Raw genomic sequence first — 25,036 nt, forward strand, 5'->3', positions numbered from 1 at the left:
TGGGAGAATGAAAATGCAGAGAGGGTTCTTATAATGAGCATTGAGTGTCCAGCTCCGAGACAGCATTTTCTCTAATGAGAGATGTTATCCCAGGACAGAGCCTCAGCCTGCTTCACTGTGACTTGGCTCAAAGGCACTCCAGAATAAATGACAACAGAGGTTATATTGTTTGTGAACAAAACAAAATATAAAAATAATACAAGAAGTTTGTGGTTTTAAGGGAGTTATGTGCTTGACTATATTATGCTATGCTACTAGCTTCCTGGTTCTATAGGTCCATACAGCGTGGTACGGGTCTTCTCATTTCACTCTTGGTAAAAACGCAGATAAGTAATTTCCCAAAATGTTCCTCAAAGAAGTTTTGCGATAATGTCATTGTTTGAAGCATTTGAAGAAAATAAAAAGCTGTTGTTTCCTGAAAAGGCTGTGATACAGGCTGACACTGGAAAGTAGCTGTCCTGCAGTTCCCAACCATTTTGGCTGTCACAGGCAGAATAATAGAACACGTTGCCAGGAGTTCAACTAAATTTTCTCCTCAAAATGTTCTGATTCTTACTTTCAAAAGCTGTTAGAGGCCAGAAGAGGTGAAGCTATCTAGACTTTTACAAGTCAGTCAAGTAAAGTCCATTTTATTAGATAGCCCAAAATCACAAATGCGATTTGTATGACTTTGCAGTCTCTACAACATTATGAAACCATCTGTTATAGATACTGGCAGATTTTTTTTGTCTGTTTTCCTTTCTCCTGTCGCCTCGGAGGTGTTCTGAAGGCCAGGTTAGCAACCACCGGTCTAGATTATGCAAAAAATGTACAATAGGGCTGCTTTTACATCAGTATTTTCTATTGTTCACTTGAAACCACTGTGCATTAATGATATAGACTGACTGTAAGCATGTTTTAATGCCAACGTCTGGTAATGTGTTTGCACAGGCCAAAGACAGGCATCATTAATTATTACTTCCTTCACCTTGCATGTATTACATGTACTTTATATTCACTGCTTTCAGACATCAAATCTCTTTCCTATTTAAGGTATTATTTTAGCCTTTATTATCTAACCTTGACACATTCTCCCGCGGAGATCGAGATATTTGACAAGATTATGCCGTGATAGATGGTTCCAGCTGGATGACCTTATTCCGAACCGTACTCCTTCATCCATCCGCTGATGACAAACAAAATGAAATGATATTGATCGTATAAAAGTTTCTTTAAGGTGAAAAAGCTCACATTTCCACCATAGATTGTAACTGGCAAGGTTTCATAACTACATAATAGTGTCACCTCAATCCTGTCTTTGTTTTATGAACTGGAGACATTTTTCTCTCCCGTAATGATTGACTGTGCTGTTGATACAAGGTCAGGAGTCACAATGCAATAGGCCTGTAGCCTGTGGCATTCAATTTATTGTTTTCTGCTTTCTATTAGCGACACTGTAAACTACTGCTGTGTGCAACCAAGCAATGAAGGAGAACCGTGTGCTTTACTGTCCTTCACCGTACAGAACACCTGCCAGCTGAAGTTTGGTGTCCACAAGTTGATTAAACGCAGTTCTTGCTGGGAGACTCTGTGTCAGTGCAGTCTTTTCACAGAGGAACTGTGAGTGCATGTGTTGCGATGCACAGAGTTGAACTGTTTCTGATTTGTTACTTTTTTGTTGCAGTTGCTGAAGCCAATAACAGGGTATAGTGTCGCTATAAAAGGCACTTTCATTTTGTTTACTTGCTATATTTGTTGATTTCAAATCAAAACTTAAAGGCAGACTCATTTTTGAGGGAACAAATATGTACAGTATATCTCAAAAGTGAGTACACCCTTTAGATTTTTGCAAATATTCTGTTATATCCTTTCAGGGGATAACATTATCCTACTGAAACTTTGATATAACTTAAAGTAGTCAGTGTGCTGCTTGAATAACAGTATAGATTTATTGTCCTTTGAAAATTACTCAGTACACAGCTGTTAATGTCTAAACAGCTGGCAACAAAAGTGAGTACACCCCATAGTGAACATGTCCTAATTGTGCCCAATGATGTTGTTTTCCCGCCCTGGTGTCATGTGACTCGTTAGTGTTACAAGGATTCAGGTGTAAATGATAAGCAGGGCTGTTAAATTTGGTGTTTTGGGCACAATTCTCTCTGAATGCTGGACAACATGGCACCTCATGGCAAGGAACTCTCTGAGCGGCTGAAAAAAAGGATTATTGCGCTTCACAAAGATGGCCTTGGCTATAAGAAGATTGCCAACACCATGAAAATGAGTTGCAGCACAGTAGCTAAGATCATACAGCGGTTTTCCAGGACAGGTTCCACTCGGAACAGGCCTCGCCAGGGTCGACCAAAGAAGTTGAGTCCACGTGCTCAGCGTCATATCCAGAGGTTGGTTTCCAAAAATAGACGTGCGAGTGCTTCCAGCATTGCTGCAGAGGTTGCAGAAGTGGGATGTCAGCCTGTCAGTGGCCAGACCATACGCCGCACACTGCATCAAATCGGTTTGTATGGCCGTCGCCCCAGACAGAAGCCCCTTCTGAAACCGATGCATAAGAAAGCCCGCAAACAGTTTGCTGAAGACAATGAATCCAAGAACATGAGTTACTGGAACCATGTCCTGTGGTCTGATGAGACCAAAATAAACCTGTTTGGGTCAGATGGTGTCCGGCGTGTGTGGCGGCACCCTGGTGAGGAGTACCAAGACAAATGTGTTTTGCCTACAGTCAAGCATGGTGGTGGCGGCATCATGGTCTGGGGCTGCATGAGTGCTGCCGGCACTGGGGAGCTGCATTTCATTGAGGGACACATGAATTCCAATATATACTGTGACATCCTGCAGCAGAGCATGATCCCCTCTCTTCGGAAACTGGGCCGTAGGGCAGTTTTCCAACATGATAATGACCCTAAACACACCTCCAAGATGACAACGGCCTTGCTGAAGAAGCTGAAGGTTAAGGTGATGGACTGGCCAAGTATGTCTCCAGACCTAAACCCAATTGAGCACATGTGGGGCATCCTCAAGAGGAAGGTGGAGGAGTGCTAGGTGTCCAACATCCGTGCGCTCCGTGATGTCGTCGTGGAGGAGTGGAAGAAGATTCCAGAAGCAACCTGTGCAGCTCTGGTGAATTCCATGCCCAGGAGGGTTAAAGCAGTGCTAGATAACAATGGTGGTCACACAAAATATTGACATTTTGGGCACAATTTAGACATGTTCACTATGGGGTGTACTCACTTTTGTTGCCAGCTGTTTAGACATTAACAGCTGTGTACTGAGTAATTTTCAAAGGACAATAAATCTATACTGTTATTCAAGCAGCACACTGACTACTTTAAGTTATATCAAAGTTTCAGTAGGATAATGTTATCCCCTGAAAGGATATAACAGAATATTTGCAAAAATCTAAAGGGTGTACTCACTTTTGAGATATACTGTATATATATATTTATTTATTTTTACCTTCCCAAACTACCTACATCAAACTAATCTTGATAATGGATTACATGTATTTAGCCATAACTTCCACCTTTCTGGAAATGTTGCATGTTGTATTACTTATTAGACTGACTAATAATTGACTGCAGTGATTTTGCCATAATCCCTCAGTTTATTTGTGGAGTTGCAAATATAACAGCTGTCAGGATTTTGGTTGTGAAGTGTTATTTGTGGTGTTACTTATGGTAATCTGAGCAGTTTATCCCATGGTTCGCAGCTATCATTAGGATGTCATCACTTTGATTGTGTGATTGTGATATTTATTCACTTTGGTTTAGGATATATTCAGATGTCGTCCTTGTTCTAACTTCAGCAAATCCTCTTTGCATTTATTTAAAATGTCTTTATATAATCTGCATTTTCGTGTTCTTATATTGGCATCCAGTTCTGCCTCTGTACAAAGAAAAAGGCTTAATTTCTCAAAATCGAGGTTTCTGTCTCTAAAAGCAGACTGTCAGATCAGGTAGCTGTTTTTTCTTCTAGTAGAAATGGCTTTGATTCCTAAAGGAAGTAGTTATTGAGCTGTGTCCAAGTACCAATACACTGTAGTGCTCTCAGCTAATCACACAGGTGTGAAGGAAGTGAACAGACTTGTGGGTGGCATTAAGCTGCTGCAGTCTGGTGTGGGATGGCCGATCGTTGCTCAACACCGTCAGGGTTTATCCAATCAGCTGTCCAGGTCCGTGTTTGTGCGGCTGTGAACAGACAAAGATCCTTATTGATCTTATTAAAGGCGTTGCTTCACATGCTTTAGTCCCTCCTGGCATTATGTGGCTCTGTTTTTACTGAAAGATGTACTTATGTTGTTTTGACTTCAGTGTCTGTTGTGCCATATGTTGGTTCTTTGGTTTTCATGATTTATTCCAAGGCTTTTAATTTCTTCTCGTCAAGATACAGTGGGAGTGGTAGTTTCTGCGTTGTATTGTGAAGGGAATGTGTTAAGGCGACAGGGAGCATTCAGACTGCTGCTATAAATTCTCCCAATCATATTTATACCCTGCCAGCAGTATCAAAGTTCACTTTTCCCATCTGTCACGTGCCTCTTGCGGAAACACAAAGCAGTGTATGCCCTCAGGAAAATGACTCTGCAAACTAACCCAGTGTGCTCTGTGTTTTTCTGCGTGTTACAGTGTGGAAGGTGATGCTCCAGGCAGCGAGGTGGGCGCCTCTGTGGACCCCAGCAGCGGCTACAGTTGCATCCCAGTGACTCACAGCGGTGGGCTCGGCCCCGGCCTAGACAGCCAGCTCTACGGACACATCTTGCTGCCCGGTCACCTACGGCCCCGCCGACCCAAGCTCCAGCACTCCCAGTCCATCCTCCGCAAGCAGGCCGAGGAGGAGGCCATCAAGCGCTCCCGCTCGCTGTCAGAGAGCTATGAGCTCTCATCAGACCTACAGGACAAGCAGGTGAAGGGGACACACAAAGACAACTTCCATCTGTAAATACCTAATATACAGTATGCAGGGCTAGATGATATGTAAGAACAAAGGATACAGATGATATAGAAAATGTATACAAAATCACATGTAAAATAATGAAAATTATCATATGCGTTATATCAGATGAAACTCAAAAACATCATTGAAGTTACACAAATCATTCATCCCACAGACAATTAGAGCCCAACTACAGTTTCCTTCAACACTACAGAACGTGTTAACGTCCTTTAGCTCATTGTTTTTGTTCTCCAGCCCTCAATTTTACTGTTTTGGTTCACTCTCAGCACTATCATCAACCTTACGCAGCAACAGATAGCTTTGATAAACTACCTGCAGAACTAAAACATTTAAGAAACTAGCTGGTTGGATGGTGGAGCATTTAGCAGCGAAGAGGGGTAGTGGGGCCCAAAACAGAGCTAAATGAAGGGTGAAGTGGATTTACATTCTACAGGTCCCACAAACAAGACTCCAAATAAATGATGATATTGTTCTGTGATTGCTGGATGTGTAAATAGGCGACTATTTTGTTACGCTTATGTTGGCCTTTACAACCTAAGGTGATATTGTCATGGACAAATCAATGCAAGCTGATTTAATTTGGACAACAGAATTTTGTAAATTATGAATATCCCTACAATATGAAACTGAAAGTTGATAACGTTCATATTGAAGTAACGTCCACCCCTTAATATAACCTCCAGTGGCCATATTCAAGATCATCTACTCTTCGGCAACTGTCACAGACACAGTCAGCAGACATAGTTTAATCTGTGCTCTCTGGATCACTTTGCCACTGATGTACCTTCTAAGTTTTTGTTTTTTTTATACTTTTCTATTAGCTTGGCCTCTTACTCAAAATGCCCTTCTGAATTATTAATTAGAAATATATAACAATCTGACAAAGTGATGAAATGCAAGTACATTTGTATAACATATTTATCCTTATTTTATTTTTGGATATTATATCTCCAGAAGGTTATTCTATTACCTGTTACGTCAAGCTGATGTCAGGCTGAGGCTCCTCATGGTGGTCAAATAAAAGTCAAATAATAGTCTGGTTTGGCTTTGTGACCATATCAGCTGTGTCTGTGTGGGAAGGACACTTGCCCGCTTGTTAAGCAGGGAAAGTTGTAGCCTATTGGAGTGAGACTCACTGTCATGGTCCATGTCCCTTGTGGCAAGTTTGAGTCTGCTGGCCTCCTTGGCCCTCACATGTAGCAGGAAAACATGATTCCAGTCCATTGTTGGAAAACTGGGTCAGTGTGTAAAAGGCACAGGGCTGAGAGAGGGGGCTAATGTAAAACAGCCCTACACACATTCCTAATTATAGGTATATCACTTAATGATCTATTTCATTCAGTCCTTTCAGTTTAGTGTACACTATGTAACAACCTTTGAAGTATAGTTATTTTTCATCCTTCTTTTAATGAAAGATATTTTAAACATTGAGCAACACTATTAATCAAGTTATATTTCAGTACTCTAATAATGTGTCTCGTAAGTCTTTAATTTGTGGTCTCCAACAGCACTGCAGTCCCAACTATAATAATGTTTATCCTCTTAATCTTGCGAGAGCAATTCCTCATCATTATTTAGGCCATTACTAGTTTATCGGTCAAACTGGGTTCCCATCACAATTATCCATCTTCCCCAGGCATCTACTTGAATCTAATAAACCCTATAACCCAGCCAAAGCAGATAAGACATCAGTACCATTCTTCATTTGGTATAATGCATGTTTCCAAAGGTAAAAGATTTACTTGTGTAGGCAGGTGAAAACGGCTTTTCCTCCATCTTTTTCTAGATGGAGAGTTATTTTAAGTAATGCACCAAACAAAAACACTCACCCTCTATAGGCTTGACAAAATAATCTTAAATTAAGGTTTGTTAACTTTTATCTTTATCTGGCTCAGTCGTCATTACATGACTTAAGTAGCTCGAGACCGAAGTTCCATAGTAAGGTCACACAATGAACTAACTGAGCCATCTCTATGACAACTTAGCAAACTAAGTTGTGCTGATGAAGAAGTATGATGTGGTGGAAAGTTCTGGAAAAACAAGTGGACCTTCAGTTTCCATTATTTTGTCAAACTACTTTTCCAATTTGCAGGGTTGTATTGTCATAAGAATGAAGCTAAGGGACTATGTAGACTGTTCCCAGTTGTTTCTTGGATGCATTTATGACATTTTCCTTCTCTACCTGCAGGTGGAGATGCTAGAGCGTAAATATGGTGGCCGTTTCATAACCCGGCATGCAGCCCGCACCATCCAGACAGCCTTCCGCCAGTACCAGATGAACAAGAACTTTGAGCGTCTTAGAAGTTCTATGTCTGAGAACCGTATGTCCAGACGGATCGTCCTATCCAATATGAGAATGCAGTTTTCCTTTGAAGGACCTGAAAAAGTCCACAGCTCCTACTTTGAGGGAAAGCAGGTCTCGCTAACAGATGATGGAACCAAAATTGGTGCAATGGGGCAGTCAGAGCATGGTGGGGAGATGGATGTACAGGCCAAGACTCCCACGACGCAGAGCGACTTCACAGATGCTATCACAGAACTGGAAGATGCCTTCTCCAGACAGGTTAAGTCTCTAGCTGAGTCCATAGATGATGCTCTAAACTGTCGCAGTCTGCATGGTGACGACAACCAATCAGAGCCAGGGAGAGGCCACCATGATATAGACAGGGAGGTCAGATGCCAGGTGAAACCCTCTCATGGTGCTTCAGACCACCGCAAACTGGATGAGATGACGGCATCTTACAGCGATGTCACCCTTTACATTGATGAAGAAGAACTGTCACCACCGCTGCCCCTGTCTCAATCTGTGGACAGACCCTCCAGCACAGAATCGGACTTGCGCCAGCGTTCCCTCAATTCTTCACAGGACTACTGGTCACTGGCTCATAAGGATGAGAAAGGGGACACAGACACCAGCTGCCGCAGTACACCATCTCTGGAGTGCCAAGACCAGCGCTTGCGGGTAGACCACCTACCCTTACTGACCATTGAGCCTCCGAGCGACAGCTCGGTGGAGCTGAGTGATCGTTCCGACCGCAGCTCTTTAAAGAGACAGAACGCCTACGACCGGAGCCTCAGCAATCAGCAGAGCAGCCCCAAACACATCAGCCACAGCCGGCCACCCCGAGGACCTTCCAGAGAAGAGGACGCCACCCGCCATCGGCCACGACAATTGGAGGCCCACCTGGCCATTAATGGCACCGCAAACCGGCAGAGCAAGTCAGAGTCCGATTTCTCAGACGGCGACAATGACAGCATCAACAGCACATCCAACTCCAATGACACCATCAACTGCAGCTCTGAGTCCTCGTCCAGGGACAGCCTTAGGGAGCAGACACTCAGCAAGCAGACGTACCACAAAGAGACTCGCAACAGCTGGGACTCACCGGCATTCAGTAATGACATCATTCGCAAAAGGCACTACCGCATTGGCCTAAACCTCTTCAACAAGTATGTACATTCCACTACACAAGATCAATTAACAAACTGCTCACGCAGAGCCAGATGCAGTATGATACATTGCTTGTACGTTTTAGCCTCAGAATTACACAATCACACAATACCTACCCAATGAGGGACTCGTGTAAATGAGATCCAGTCCATTACCTCCCCACAGCCCTCATCCCGTTCCACCACCTCCCTTCCTAAATACTGTCCCTCGTCTGACACACATTTGGCCAGGGGCAAAAGTGCAGTGGTATAATCACTGATTTGGATTGTGTCTTCACTCCTTCCCTATCTCGCTCTCTCTCTCTCTCTCTCTCTCTCTCTCTCTCTCTCTCTCCAGGAAACCAGAAAAAGGCATCCAGTATCTGATAGAGCGAAACTTTGTTCCAGACACTCCAGTGGGTGTGGCCCACTTCCTGCTCCAAAGGAAAGGCTTGAGTAGGCAGATGATTGGCGAGTTCCTGGGTAACAGACAGAAACAGTTCAACCGAGATGTCCTCGAGTGAGTTTGCATCGAGTAGTGTCTTTGTACTCTTTAACACATTTGTATGTTCAGATGGATCATTTTGTCTCTACCAGGAGATTTTCTAAAACAGGCTTTTGATTTGGCTTGCTAACTATGAATTTTATTTTATCTTGCTCCCAGAAATGCAAACGTAAATCATAATTTAGTTGCAAAAAGGTTTTTCAGCTTGCAATCTGCACTCATTCAAACAGTCTTTTGAGTTTTTAAGTACCTCGTAATGACTCAAGTTACATTCGGGAAAAAAACTTAAATAGAATCCACTCAGGAAGTTGCTTAGGTAGACATAAGAACTCCATTTATATTCTTCAGTCCTGTTAACAATCAAGGCAAGTCATAAAGTTCTCGTATTTTCCAGTTGTGATTCTTAACTAGCGCCTTAACTTTATGCTTTAGACTGGACAGACTTATCTGAAACACACTTGAAGCACAGCAGCACTATCAGAGCCCATTGAGATTCAGTGGAGGATAAGGCCAGGAAAGGTCCTTCATTGTCAGTTTGACAGGCATATCTAAAGGGCTCCTTGAGAAAACCTCAATAAATCCTGACATGCAAGGTATCAAGGCATCAGGGCTCTGGAGAGCCGAGTCACAATTCTCCCTTCAAAAGTTCTCAGGTCTTTTATTTAAGTAGAAATGCCAATATCACAATATAAATTCTCCATTACAGGTAAAAGTCCTGCATTAAAGCTTAAAGCAGTGGGCAAATGAGGATTTGTAATTTTAAACGGGTTCCTTGTGGGGATGAACCCACAACAAATTATCTCCCAGCTCTGAAGTTATCATCAGCTCTATCGAGCTTTTTAGTATCTTTCAGGTCGATGTTTTTGGTTTTACTGTTGCTATTTTGATTCAGTTTAACTCATTCATGAAAGTTATTTCCAGCAGCAGGCAACTCTTGGTTAAAAATCTCTGATAAACCCACTGTGTGCTACTTGTCCAAAACCAAACCACAGAGTGAATATTAGACTTGTTGCCAGAAACAAGACTCCAAATGAATGCTAATGTTGCTTTCTGTTTACTGGTTGGGTGAATAGGTAACTGTTTGCTATCTCTTTAGCCATATAAACAACATGTTGAATATGTGTGTGGTATTGAGTTTGTTGTGTAAATTATTACTGCTTTATGTTAAAGTAAATATGTTAGTAGTAAAACAAACACAAATTAAATCTTATATTTCCAATTTTTAAAAAGAATAAGGGAGAAATAAGGGGGAAAAGGAAGAAAGAGTCTAGTACACATTGAGAAGATTTACTGAAACTCTTTTTATTATGTCTTTGAGCTGAAACAAGGCTGTTTTCTGGAAAAGTATAGATTTTGGAGATGTTTACCTGACAGCTTAAACTGTATTTATATCATGTTGAACTTTAAAATGATCAAGGAACTGTAGCCGTCTCTGGCTGTATCTGATGAACGTTGTTTCACATATTCAAGGCAGTTATACCTTACTGAATCCCATGCAGCTTTCTTGAACAATCAAGTTATTCCCTTTTGAAAAGATTGTGTATTTTCCTATCCTTCCCACTTACCACGTATGTGTGTTTTTCTCTAGCTGTGTGGTGGATGAAATGGACTTCTCAAGTATGGAGCTGGACGAAGCGCTCAGGAAATTTCAGGCGCACATCAGAGTGCAGGGAGAAGCACAAAAGGTTGAGCGGCTGATAGAGGCCTACAGGTGAGAAACTACTCTAAAATCTGGGGACACAACACATGACATGGTTTCATCTCCCAAACCAGTGTAGATTCAATGATGGCAGGATCCTGAAATAATCTCCCCATGTCATGTCTCCACAGCAAGGTGGAATTAAGTGATGTTTTTGCATATATGTTTTTTGGTCTTACATCAATTCATATCAATTGAGGATATTGTGACAGGATAGTCATTACCATGTTCATTGCCATGTCTAGTATTTACCAATGACACGTATGAATAGTGGTGCAAGCTAGCTTTGCACCATGTCACTTGTCAAAATACCATGACCCTCTAAAACAGAGGTGACACCACAAAGTCATCTGTAACACTCTCATGCAGCAGTGTAAAGTCATTTTAAATTCAAACAGAAAATTATTTAGAGAAAATTAGTTCTTAAATTTGAGGAAAACCTCCCTCAGGGCTGCTGATGGATGTAGTTTGTAACTTGTTTATTTCCTCTGAACCTCTGGTAGAAAGATGCTCTCATTCCCACAGAACATTAGCTTCTATCAACACTGAGAAAGGACATTTCGGCCTCAGCGAACACTAGTCACTGTAACATTGGAGTGATAATGATAACTGATTATCTGGCCATCGCCTGCAGCCCAGTCCAGATATGATCATGGACTGACTTTATGGTGACTCAGAAAGACATTTAACAGCCTGTCTGATGGCTGCAGGCTGCATTGACAGTCTTCAGTGGTACTGGATCATTGGTCTTTTGACTTGAGGCTATGAAGCCTTATTTAAATCTATGTGGTCACAGTAGTGGATAGCTCAATATCAATATTGATACTCCTGCCCATAAGTGGAACTAACAGGGAAGGTTACTGATTTATTTTGCCTTGAAGATGCTTCAGATTCACAGTGATGCTTAGTCCTATAATGGTGAACTTTGTCTCTCTCACGTTCAGCCAGATCTGATGTGAGTACTGTGTTCTGGTCCAACTTAAATTTGAGATCTCCTCAATGTGTAATAAAGTATAAATTATAATGATAATATTGCACAGTTTAAAACAAAATCACTTTTGGATGTTTTTTCGAAACAGCATCTAAGCGTTGAGCCTCTGGGTGGGCATTTCCCATGACATCAGTTCAGCGACAACTAAGAGCCGACTTAACAACACGGTTAGAAAACACACGGTCAGCTTCCATGGTGTGCTGTTGATTGGAAGACGACTTAAAAAATGCAGCCCCTTTTCAACAAGCCTATAGTTATCTATCAACTATTAGCTATTTAAACTATACCTTTACAACATTCAACATTCAGGAAGACTCACTGTGATGTTAAGTTTGTATTCCATAAAGCTAGTCAGCCTAGCTTGATAACGTATTTTTGTCATCCACATATGAGATTGTTGATCAGATCCAGGTCCAGATATTTTGATGGCAAATGACCTGTCTGGCACTTCAATTACGCTTTGACTCAAATCATGACACGATGTAATGTGCAGAGTCGAGTAAAGCCGAGTGCTGAAATCTCAAACGGGGCTACATAACAACGTCTGCCCCACAGCTGGTTGTCTGTTAGCTTGTTGGAGTTGAAGTGACATAAAGAACTATATGTTAATGCCTGCCCACACAGATATTTCACCAATCAAATAACAGTACCAACATTGTTAATTGGTACCAAAGCTTCTCACACACAACAACACACAGGGCTCGATCACAGCAGGAAAGTTAACATTTGATTTCCACTTTTTGCTGAATGCAATGTTGACTACATGCAAAACAAACACCAGTACAAACAAATGTATATTGATTTTTGGGCAAAAATAAATTCAGTTCAGTTTGACTTTAATGTTACTGTGTTTATTATCCTTTTTGCAGCCAACGTTATTGCATCTGCAACCCTGGTGTGGTGCGACAGTTCAGGAACCCCGACACCATCTTCATCCTGGCCTTTGCCATCATCCTCCTCAACACGGACATGTACAGCCCCAACGTCAAGCCAGAAAGGAAGATGAAGCTGGAGGACTTTGTTAAGAACCTTCGAGGTACTTTGTCCTCCCTTCCTGCACCAAGTCCAGCTTACTGTCACAAAGCCAATATTACCTTTAGACACTGATGAGCAGCTCCAGGGATAAATATTCACCTCAAATTGAGTTTTGTGCATGCGTTTTGCCTTGATTAATAGCCGTGTCAATAAGGTATTTTGTATTATTATTTTTTGTAATTCATGGCCATGTAAGCTTTGCTGTGAAAAATAACTTTGTAGTTGCCCTCAACATATTTTGAGGTTATAAGCAGGGGCTTTGTGGCATGGCTTACTCATTTCTCTGCCTAGTGGAGTGTGAGTAATTAAAGTATAGCATTGAGTGGAGGAGAAATGCTTATCCTCAGAGAGCTCTGAAGGACATGTATGTCTCTACTACAAGAAACACGTGCAATGCAGCATGTGCAATGCAGTATGTAAGTAAATTCAGGGGTTCATCAGCTCTCATAAATCTCTGAATTAATCATTAATCCTTCTGTTTTTCTCTCTTTCCCTCTCATCTTCTGACAGGGGTGGATGATGGGGAAGACATCCCCCGAGAAATGCTGGTAGGGATATATGAGCGGATTCGCAAGCGAGAGCTCAAGACTAATGAAGACCATGTGTCCCAGGTTCAGAAAGTGGAAAAGCTCATTGTTGGAAAAAAGCCGGTAAGTTTGAGTTTGCCCTTGGGCTTTTGCATGTAGAGTGTGAACACTTTTATCTTACCCTCCATTCAAGAGCATGCAGACCAAACTTACCAATTGCACCGGCTTATTCATGGCCAACATTCTCTAAAAGTGAAAAGAAATGAAAGAGCATTCTTTACCTGAAACTTCTTTCTGCACTATGTGACACATCAATTCTTAAGGGCCGGAGACCTTCATGCTGAATGACTGTAATATGTCTTTTGTCCTAAGAACTAAGAAGGAAAGTGCCATCTGAAAACCTCTATAATAATAAATAAGACAAACAGCCTCATGCCATATAAGCTTCAAGGTGTGCACTTGAAACCCTACCCTTCATTACTCCATTAACCCATCCATTGATAACCTTTTCATCAAACTAACTCCACTTTGGTGCCACAATTCAGATGAAGTCCAAGTGACCTTGACGTGTCATGATCGTAGAGGGTGATGCACATTGGAAACACAGCATAGTGTATTAAAGATGGATGTGAGGAACACATAGATGTTTGTTCTGTGATCCATGAAACTAGTTTTCCTGGTTTTTAATTTGGCCCATTTTTCTTGTTGAACATAACGTGGAAAGTATTTTCTTTGATGTATGGTGAATTTCACCAAAAAGTTCCCATATGTGTTTACTGATCCCTGTAAAATGACATTTGAATATATTTCTCAATCCATAGATTGGCTCGTTACACCACGGTCTGGGTTGTGTAAGTATTACTCTTTCTGTCATCTATATCTGAGGGTTGAGTGGAAGTATTTGTAAAATACCTTAAAGGCTTTATGGAATAGATGTAAACATTGTGGAATGCATAAAGTTATATATTTACACTCTGTATTTATGCAGGTACTATCCTTACCACACCGGAGACTGGTCTGTTACTGCAGACTTTTTGAAGTGCCCGACCCCAACAAACCCCAAAAGTTGGGCCTGCACCAAAGGGAGATCTTCCTCTTCAATGACCTGCTGGTGGTAAGGCAGACAATATTCTTCAGGCACATTGAAAACACACTTGGAGTCTAAAGTGTCTACACACAGTATATGCCTTGCTTTTTTTATAGGTCACAAAAATTTTCCAAAAGAAGAAGAACTCTGTGACGTACAGCTTTCGGCAGTCCTTCTCACTTTATGGCATGCAAGTGCTGCTCTTTGAGAATCAGTGTAAGTGCCATGCAGACTTTTGTAAAAGCTCTATTTTTAAAGGTGTCAGTATGCTTCAAACTAACTAGTTTGTATGAGAACACATCCTAACGCAAACATGCTTAGACTGTATGTATAGAAGTCTATGAGAAAATTACACTAATTCTCTCTTGATTTAGTACCTCAGTATACATTTTCCTAAAGTGTTTATAGTGTCAATCACTAGTTTCAAGCGTTCTTCAATACAGCATGAGTAAAATAGACAATATAGCTGGGTATGCCTTAGGGCTACCTTGTGATTGACAATCGCTACTGCGGTGTTGTCCAGTCTGGGTCCTCTCCGTGTTTTCTTCTTAAAAATCTATCCATTTCAAAGTGTATTTTCAGTCAAGTGTAACATTTTGGTAGCCTAAAAAAGTCCTATTCAGCATTCAGTTGTACTTAGCTCCACCCTCTTGTGTCACTTCTGGTTTATATACAAAGATAGCAACAGCCAAAAACCAAGATGACGACAGCCAGGCTCGAGGCTTCAAAACTTTAGTCCACAAACTAATGGGTGATGTCAAAATGACTACGTCCACTTCATATAAACAGTGTATGGTGAAAACTGTGATTGTGGTGTCAGAAATGTATGGAGGGAGGAGGTTTCAGACAGTGTTCAACTATCCATCAAGCATTTTATCTGAAGCATACCGACACCTTAATGGTAGCAGAAGTGTTGTCTGTTTTTGAAACAACTCTAATTTCTGTAGACTTCCCTGGTGATCTGTATATTTAGTGTGGAGGTTAAGTGTTGATATCGTCTCTCTTTAGATTATCCCAATGGAGTTCGTCTGACCTCAGCCGTTCCTGGAGCTGACATCAAGGTCCTCATCAACTTCAATGCCCCAAATCCTCAGGACCGCAAAAAGTTTACTGACGATTTGCGAGAATCTATTTCTGAAGTTCAAGAGATGGAGAAGTACCGGATAGAATGTGAGCAAACAGTTGATGTTTTTCTCTTGATATCTGGGCTCAACAATGATCAGTCCTTTAACTAGACTATAGTCTTACGTCAGTTTGAATATAACATTGTATATGTGTCTCCTTCACAGCTGAGCTAGAGAAACAGAAGGGGGTGGTGAGGCCCAGCATGTCCCAGACTTCAGGGATGAAGAAGGACACGGGCAACGGCAATTTGAGCCGAGGGAGTCTCGATGACAGCTTCGCCATTGGTGAAGGTTTGAAGAGGAGCGCCCTCAGCAGCTCCCTACGTGACCTCTCAGATGCAGGTAAAATCAGGGGTTGCCATGGTAACAAACTATCTCATGTCTCATGTCTCATCCCTCTGCTAGACAAAGTAGAGTGTATACCCAAGCTGTCATGATACTATTCACTTCTTGTGGATGTTAATTGGTTTGGAAACTTGGAAGAAGCTAAGTTCCTGTTTGGATTTGGGTGGTAGCCTCTGCAGCTGACCTGCCAATGCAGAGTGAATACACCCTCTGAGTAATGAACCCAGTGAAGCGAGGAAATAGAGATGGGTGTTTGCTAATGAGCCCAGGTGTAATTTACTAGACTCTATTATCTAATAATCCTGCATCGCCAGCAGGGGAGGAGGCAGCGTCATGTAGGTCACTGATCAATTTGAGCGTCTTATTAGTAAGAGGAATTAATGTTGTACGGTTGATTCAGGCAGGGTGGAGAGAGTCGCCTCGACAGTTCACAAACACATTCAGCACAGGGCTCCGACTAGTGAAGCAGTGCTCACTTCTTTTGAATCTAGACAACACATTTTAGTGACAGTCTTTATAGAGGCCAACCAATACAGGGATCAGGAGGCCTATATTTCCTTCAGGAGATGTGTGTGCATCACTCAGTTAATATACATTTGCACTCGTATTAATACAGCTTCCTCGATCTTTAAACGGGACAAATAATGAAAAACTCACTTGTTCAGTGCTGGTGCACATACATTTGGGTATCTGGAGAGTCTACAAATCTACAAGTTTTGAAATGAGACAACCCAGTCAGAAAACATGTGACTCAACAAGCTTCCCATCCTATGTCGCATGCAGGCTCATTAGAATATACCGCCCCCCCATCCACAAACGGCTTGAGAACTACCTTTGCAAAGGTGTGCCATATTTTTTTCGCATGTCAATCAGAGCATATGTGGCTTTTTTTGGCAGGGAGGCTTAAAGAGACAGGGGCAAAAACAACGTTTCAGACAGACGGTATGAGAAAAATAATGTGTTTTTTGAACGTTAACATGTTCTAGTAGAAACCCAAAATACAACTATAATATATTCTCTTTAAAGGGGAACTCTACCAATTTTACAGACAGGTTTACAGAAGTCATGGGGAGTGCTACTAATGTTTTCTGTGGCTCTGGAGGAGCTTTGTCAAGGCTAAGTTTTGTCAAATAAAAAAAAAGACTATAAACAGAAAGCCTCAGTTAGAAATTGGTGGCGTGAAGTTTGAAAACTGTGGACATTTACCAGGTGGGGAAGGCAAAAGTAGGACTGTGTTTTTTCGTGACTCATCTCGGGACACATCTGTCCGCTGCTGCTTCGTTTTGACCACTTCTTTTTATTTGTCTTTCGTGAGTCTTGCGAGTTAATGGATGTGAAATGCTAAATTGCTGGGGTATCGCTTTAAAGCAGTCCGATTGCAAGTGTTTTACTAATGGAGGGTGTCCTGCCAGCTCTGCCTCAAGTTGCTGTGTAGAAATCTTCAAGATCGCCTTATCCCAGAGGCTAACCTTGAGTTGTAGCAGTGCCTTGCTTCTTCCCTTTCCTTTAGGTCGGATTAGCCTCCCGCTGTCGTTCCGACAGTCTGCTGCTAGCTAGTCATGTCCCACTATTGTCACCTTAGGGTGCTAGCGCCCCTCCGTACTGGGCAGAAGGGATATGTGCACCTTCACGTGTTAACCAGGCGTGTCTAATCTGTCATGTTACATGTTCTGGGCAGGCAAGCGTGGGAGACGCAGCAGTGCAGGATCACTAGACAGCAATATGGAAGTAAGTAGGACGCAACTGATGCTGAGCTGTCCGCTGACTTTATGTTGTTTCTCTGAACACACAAGTCTCTGTTTTTTTGTTTCTTTGTAGTTTGAGTTTTATTTTTACTGTTTTGGTGGTGTTTTTGTTGTGAGCATCTTGGACTCTGTGCATGCATTGGGCTGATCCACGACGGCTGACACATGTTAACCCTTGATGTACACAGCATGACACGACTAATAATACTCCCGACTCACATTAGGGTTGCTTTGTGTCGATGTTAGACTCTCACCTTTGAGTCATCCTCTTGTGTAGTGCCTTAGAGTTTTAGCCTAAGTGTTGTCCTTTTTTGTTTACCTTATCTGAACCTGGCTGTGCTTTGTCAGTTCCAGCTCCTGCATGCTTACACAGTTTGAAGTGACCGACTCGCACGGTTTCCTTTCATTGACCCCTGACCTTGACATGAAGTTCCTCCCCTTTTCTTTGTTATTGTCACACTTAGCCAGCTGTGCACTGCCGTGAAAACTGAGCATGGAGGTACAGATCTTAAACGGTTAATATAAACTCTCTCAAACCAGACAGACCATCTTTGTGATTATGGCCATTAGCACGTGGCTAGCTGAGTTAGCTTGATTTTAATTGTTGATGATTTGACACAAGGCAACATTTTTCAGTTATTCAGTGCTAGTTTGAATCAGGAGCTGCTACTAGAACATGACCTTTAAGGAGAAGGTTGCCATTGTTCTATAGTTTTCTTATTGTCAACAAATCCCATGAGAAGACCAAAACAAAGTCCCTCCCTTAATGCTTTCCATTGTCTGTGGCACATGGCCCGAAGCACAGTTTAATTAAGTTAGCTGTTAGCTTAACATGTTAGCCTGGAATGGGGCTCTGGTCCCTGGTACTAGTTTATTTATCATTATTCGACATATAAAATGAGACTAGCTGTTTCTGCCAATAGCACCCACTCAGTGTGCAAAGATGAATAACATACACTTTCTATAGACTTGGGTTTTTACTACCCATAGTTCCACCTTTGGGACGCTAGCATTACTACTTTCAAGGATTGCTAGTGCTATGACCAGTTCAATTAATTTAAATAATGTAATATACAGTATGAGTAACTCTCATCATGTCATTGTGATTATTGAAAGAAAGGAATACCCCGTCGTAAAAATATAGCAGGTACTATTCATGGCAGTGAATACGAATGAAAGCCTATAAACATAGTGTCTGATAGTCCAACAATATCATGAATCCTTCAGATGTTTTTGATCAGTTTAGTCAGAGCTGCTTCCCTCCTCAGGCAGGAGAATCCTTAACCGATCCTCCACACTCCACTGTTTTTTTCTTTCTTGGGTAGCATATAGGGACTACAACTTACATTTGGTTGTGCAACCCTATGTTTTAGAATGGCAATAAATGAACCTTAAACCTTAATAGTTTAGTTTGCATGTTATGCATGGCTCTGAAAGATTTAACATTTCTTTAACTTTGTTGTGACCGTTTATCTTGTTATTCTGTGTTATTGTGCCCTTATTAAAAAGAAATCAATGATGTTTTTTTGTTTGTCTTGCTGAGTGGGAATTTAGAAACATTATAAAACATCAGTTAACTCTGGTGCACTCTTGGGGAACCCTGAACTTGACAGTTGAAAACGGTGCTGAATATAAATATGTGTGCTGTATACAGGCTGCAGCTTCAGATTGTTCTATAAAGTCTCCAAAATGGGGGCACATGAAAAATAAAGAGGATATTGTAACCTTGGAAACCAGATATGATAGTGACAGAAACTCACAACAGCATCAGTAGTCAGAGAGAGAGTCAGTGTGCCTGATCATGACAGGGCAGATACTGCAGGCTCTGACAAGCTCAGCAAGCTGAGCCTCCAAACCATTTAGACAGAGTCGACCCAGAGATGTTAGCATGGATAGACAAACCAAGGCAGTGAACCGGAAAAGGAAAAGGAGAAGCCTTTCCTTAAGGCGAGATTTGAGATCAGCTGTAGCTGGTCATGCAGTCGGTGCTGTGTGAAGAATTCAACAAGCCTGTGCACACTGCAGAATCCATAAACCAGTGGGGTGATGTGCTTTTCTTTGATCCTTTAAATAAATGGTGTAATTTGAATCTGCAGCAAGTATACCTTTGCTTGTATCTGCTGTTTCCCACTGGACAGCAAGAGTAGACTTTTGTTCTGTGTCCGTGTTGTGATCTGACCGTCCTCTCTCTTGCAGGGGTCCATCATTAGCAGTCCTCACATGCGGCACAGAGCCCCCTCCAGCCGAGACTGCCCTTCCCACCACAGCGGACAGTCCCTGCCCAACTCCTCTTCACTGCTTGGAACTTTGTTTGGCACCAGGCGGATAAAGTCCCCCAGCCCCACCCCGCAGGCCCTGCACCCAACCCTCATCTCCCACACCCCTCACCCTGCCAACCTGCACCACACGGCCCGCGCAGAGACAGACACGTCGGCCTCCATGCAACCTCACCACGCCCAGTTCTGCCACGTGACCCAGAACCCCCCGCCTTACCACCACCACCACCACTACCACCCACCGGCCCACTTGCAGCACCCTCCGCACCAGTACCACCAGGCCCCTGCTCACGGCCAGCAATCGGCATACCCACCTCACCCTCACACACAGCACGGCCACTCGGCACACTCCTCCCACCCGGCTCACGGCACCCACCACCACGGCCCACCACCAGCACCCTCCCAGGCCCCCAGTAGCACCAAGCCCAAGCACAGCGGCATCAGTACGGTAGTCTGAGATTCACGGGGGCTCTCCGACTGAACTTTGATTTTAATCCGAGGCTCTCAGCTGATGAGACGGTGGCACTGTGCGTTGTTGGTCTGGGGACGTGAAGCCAGACGAGATCCTGTGCCTCCTTTGCATTTTTTGTTGCGTTCATCACAGGGACAGTTTATTCTATATAAACACATTTCCTTTCCGGTTGCTCCTTTCATTTTATTTTAGGTCATAAGTCATGTCTGCCTGCTTTAAGATCAACAAGGCAAGATAATGCACAAAGACCACAACTACTGTTTCTCCTCAGTAAATTAAAGGAACATGATCAAATATCTTACTGAGTATTTTACAGAAGTAAATAGTTCTAGATTTTAATGTCTACAAAATGATTTGATCTAGTGTGAGGGTGGTTTGGCTGGACAGACAGACAGACAGACAGACAGACAGACAGACATCTTCAGCCCTACAGTAGCTGTACGAGTATTTAATGTAGCGGTAGCTCACAGTGCACTGTGATATCTCTGTTAGCAGTGATACATGTGCCAATTATTGAAGCATTTACTAATTTAGTCACAACAAATGCTTTATGTATATTGTGCATAGTATTTTGTCAAATAATAATATCAACTGTTATTATAATAATGATTATTACAGAACAAATGCATCAATTACAACTCCCAGTGTTATACTGGCACATAGGTGGCGTAGTTTCACTGTTCAGAAACCAATCAAAGCTTTTATAAGTAAGGCAGATCAGTAAGCTGGGATACCACTGTGTATGGTTGCCTTCGAGTTAGAACTGTTCGGATTGTTGAAGGCCGTGCAAACTTGCACACCGGCCTGCATACAGTCTCATCCACGGCACTCGTCTTTGGTTCGCAGTCGTCTCTCCAGCTCCAGAAAAAAGGCAGCCACAGCAAGCTGCTGAGCAAAATTTCATCTGAATGTCCGCCATCATTTTATTTTTTTAACTATTTTTTTAGAGTCCAATAAACAGTATGAAATGCTCTATTTGTTGTACTGCAACCTGGTAGATTCAAGTCCGCTCTGCAGGAGGAGGAGGTTTTTCGTGTTTTTAATGGAAACTGAAAGTGGTCTCTGCAAACCGTGTAGCAGGGAAACAGCAACATGACTGTTCTAAGTGTCTCCCCTGATGTGGAAGCTCTCAGCTGGCTGAGTGTGCCCTGTCCCTGATTTCATTGTGCGTCTCTTTAGCAGCGAGCTATCGTGCAGTGCTGTTTACTCCCTCGACCAGACTTTTCCTCGGAGCCACAGCACAGAAATCAATAATTATCATTCTGTAATAGTGATAGCACTCTTATGCTTCACTCGCCACAAATGGCAGTTTCATATCAATCATCTTTATGCCATCCTGTGCACACTATCTGTAGTGTGTGCAGAGCAGAGGCAGGGGGCTGTACTACTGGAGCTTATTTTCTGTTGAAAGTGATAGACACAGCACTTGTTCTACTTAGTTAATATCAATGGCAGAGTTAGTCTGTATCTGCTTAAAGAATATGAGATGGATTGTCTTTTGTATGTGCAATATGTATTTACTTTTTTTGTCTAAGAGCAATTTAATTCTGGTTGTTGTTCCATTTTGTTTAGTTCTGTTAGTGTCGTCTTTAATCCCCAACATCCTTTGTCATTTCTTCCTCAATGTTTCAGTGAAGTGCAAGTATCCACATGGATTTGGAGGGACAGGACCTTCCACACTGATAAAGAATGTCAAAGAAAATAATTGCATGTAACAATGTATTTCAAGGCTATTTTCTAACTATTGTGTAATCCCAAACTATATCAGTGTTACAGTTGACAGTTGTTAAAAAAAATAATGGTAGAATAGTTTTGACTTCTTCAATTACAGCTAACTGAAGTCAACTATGTATTTGTGTCACTCCAGAGGATAACCAAATCTGTATCGTTTCCTGATCCACATACAGTAGTTTACTGGATCTTTAGTGTACAACAGTAGTTAAAGCCGGGTGTTATCACGGCTGTGAGAGGAAAGGTAGAGCAGGCGTGAACAAAGATGTAGCCTACTTTGTCATCTGGAAATCACAGAGATAATGGACAGACAGCTATGAGTAAAATTAATGGAACTCTTTTATCTTCATATTTATCATCTGTCTCCGTCAATGGCCCACTTTACTGTTGTCAAGTGACATCCAGTAGATCAGTATTCTTACTTATAGGCCTACTTCTTTCCTCAAGGTTCAAGTTATCAAGGTACCACCCTTTATAAAGGGTTTAGAAGTTGTAACTAATTGGATTCATTAATAAAGTTAACTGGAATTGCGTTTGGAGAGCAGAGACCTCCGCCAAGTGCCGATGGTGCATTCACGTGCTCCTCGGGTGGTGGGAAGTTGTTTGTCCGACTTTGGTGGTTTTATGAGCTTTAAGATGTAATGTGGATGTTGTATGTTATTACTCAGGGCGTTTAAACAACACGTTGATATCTGTTTCAGAGTTGTTGTTGTTGTTGTTGTGAAATGACGGGGCGTTCATGTGAATTATCTTGGTCAGGAACAAATGTTTTCAATAATTCCGACGCCACATGGATGCCGCAAAAATTCTGGTAAATAATAATTTGTGTATTCGCCCCCTGATTCGGATTCGCTCCAAAATGTATCGAGTTCTGTCTTGGCCCATACTACACCTCTTCACCAGGTTTCATGAAAATCGTACCAGCAGTTTTTCTGTAATCCTGCTGACAGACAGAGAGGCAAACCGAAAACATTACCTCCTTGCATTAATTGTTATTAAGTCATTGATTAATGCTTTATACATAAGTAAAAAAAACAGGTTTCCATGTTCAGAAAAATCCCCGAGGCTGGTGTTAATCCTGCAGCAAATGTTAGTGAGAGACGATTGCTGGTCTCCAGGTGGACAGCAGGTGGCAGCAACGCCCAAAGCAGCACAGCAATGTGCTGGCAAAGGCAGGTGAGGAGAAGAAACTAGCAAACATCGATGTAAACATTTTACGATGTAACATATACCTGGACATTGGCTTTGTAAATGTTTCATGAGGAAGAAAATTCAGGCAATATGCTTGTTTCCTTGGTGAGAAACACTGATGTATAAAGCATTAGTGAAGGACTTAACAAGCATTAATGAAGCCATTCGTTACCACCTATCCCTCTATAAAGGGTGCCTTATGAGACATTGGTACCACTAAAATATTGCCATGATCCAAAATTTATTTTTGCAGGCTTTATGTACTGTATGCTACTCAAGTCTAATATTTGACCGATCTGTCAAATATACAGCATTTAATCCATCATAGTTTAGATTCTATGGAGTCAGAAAAGTGCCAATATTGCATGGACATTACATTTCAAATAATGTTTATACCAAATTAGTTAGGGACCAAATTTATTTGCCCCAGCACAACCCCACAGTTGACCAATTGGGTTATTAATTAGCTGTTATGGAATAATGGTGCAGACACCAGCCAAGAAGAAACCTAGCTTTAATAAAACATTAGTGGTTCCCAGAATAACGTTGAATCAGAGTGTTTTCAGTCACAACCCATCAGTCCCTTCAGACAACTGATCAATCATAAAACCTGTCCAGATTCCGTGTGAGGGGCTTTGTTGCATGCCATTGATGCCTACCGTTTCTTTTCTTTTCTCTTTCTTGTTTTGTTTTTTAAGTGTTCTATTGAGCAGTGGGCTTGTCTAGCCCCTAAACTTTCAATGTAGCTTTGAGTTCTCTGACTGATGCTTGTTTACATGTAGATGATTTCTGGCCTACTAGTGTGTCTTTTCATTTAAAGTTGTGTCATTCTACTACTCCGGCATGTATTTCACCTCTATTTTCACTGTACAGTAAGACATGGCAGTAAACTGCTGAGTGTAAATAGCAAATACATCTGAGGATGTAACTTGATGAAGAGGCTCTGAAAGGGAGGAAGCATTTTAAGGGTGGCTGTGTAGTAAAGAATGAGAAAACATGTAAATAGTCTGTAAATAATAATAATAATAATTATTACTACTACTGCTCATTGTCTGCAGTTACATTGAAGGTGCATACCTGCTCCCCTCTGATATTTACATAATCATCAACTGCTTCTCTCTGCCTCTGACAGGACTGAATTATCATAGGATCTACAGATAGACAGCCTACTGTTACACAGTTAACACGGCTTCGGACTTATTTCCTGATACGCTCCTGTTCTCTCACACCCACAGCCCACTTTTGAAGTTAAATGAAAGGGAGGAGTGCTCTTATTTTATTATGCATTCTGTTTCTAAGTAGACAACCCCTTATTGATGTAAAACTTGTACTGTGACGATGTTGAGAACGCAAAATAAAACAATATATTGTAAAACCCGAGCTGAGTGTCCCTACTTTCACTTGAATGACGTTCTGTAGGCTTTTCTACCGGACTGTAGTTCTACAGTTCTAGACATGTCTTTTTCTTAAAAAGCTAAATGGTCCTAGAGTCCTATAGGACCACACCAGAGGGTTTCTATTTGAAAGTAGTCCGAATCCAGACTGCACTCATACAGGATTTTTTTTTTAACTTCAAAAAAGGTAAGTGGTTCTAGAATGTGAGAACTGCAAGGTGGAAATAGTGGTAGGACCACAGTTTATAGTTTAAAGGTTGTCTACCTAAAAGTGGTCCTTAGTCCTATGACTGCACTTAAATAAGCTTTTTCTGCCTAAAACAGATTATTGGTTCTATAATCTTAGGACCACACTGACCCCAGAGGTCTGTGATTGTACTTATAGAGTTTTATACCTAAAAAGGGTCTTATTATCTTATAGGACCACACTAGGATTTTGAAAGTGGTCCTGGATTGGTGGAGTCCCAGTGTACTGCACAAGGATGAGCTGGGGATAAAACAATCAATCCTGTGACTATGGGACCAATTGATACAATTGGTGTTC

The 25,036-nt window shown here is 41.8% G+C and overlaps 1 protein-coding gene across 7 annotated transcripts in view; it reads left to right on the top strand.

The window, feature by feature from the left end:
- iqsec1b (IQ motif and Sec7 domain ArfGEF 1b) overlaps nt 1–24,478 on the top strand; it is a 183,405-nt gene extending 158,927 nt beyond the window's left edge. For 6 of the 7 annotated variants that reach the window (XM_029431146.1, XM_029431144.1, XM_029431143.1 and 3 more), the window contains 13 exons: nt 4,614–4,890; nt 7,130–8,391; nt 8,729–8,890; nt 10,464–10,586; nt 12,435–12,601; nt 13,111–13,250; nt 13,949–13,978; nt 14,116–14,241; nt 14,331–14,430; nt 15,223–15,384; nt 15,504–15,680; nt 17,362–17,411; nt 19,625–20,161. In XM_029431146.1, coding sequence (XP_029287006.1) covers nt 4,614–4,890; nt 7,130–8,391; nt 8,729–8,890; nt 10,464–10,586; nt 12,435–12,601; nt 13,111–13,250; nt 13,949–13,978; nt 14,116–14,241; nt 14,331–14,430; nt 15,223–15,384; nt 15,504–15,680; nt 17,362–17,411; nt 19,625–20,161 — 3,313 coding nt within the window. Of the gene's footprint in view, nt 1–4,613; nt 4,891–7,129; nt 8,392–8,728; nt 8,891–10,463; nt 10,587–12,434; nt 12,602–13,110; nt 13,251–13,948; nt 13,979–14,115; nt 14,242–14,330; nt 14,431–15,222; nt 15,385–15,503; nt 15,681–17,361; nt 17,412–19,624 lie in introns of all 7 variants that reach the window. The other variant, XM_029431142.1, reaches the window with a different exon arrangement.
- Nucleotides 24,479–25,036: the final 558 nt, after the last annotated feature.

This window comes from Cottoperca gobio, chromosome 5, assembly GCF_900634415.1.
Source record: "Cottoperca gobio chromosome 5, fCotGob3.1, whole genome shotgun sequence".
Taxonomy (NCBI): Eukaryota; Metazoa; Chordata; class Actinopteri; order Perciformes; family Bovichtidae; genus Cottoperca; species Cottoperca gobio.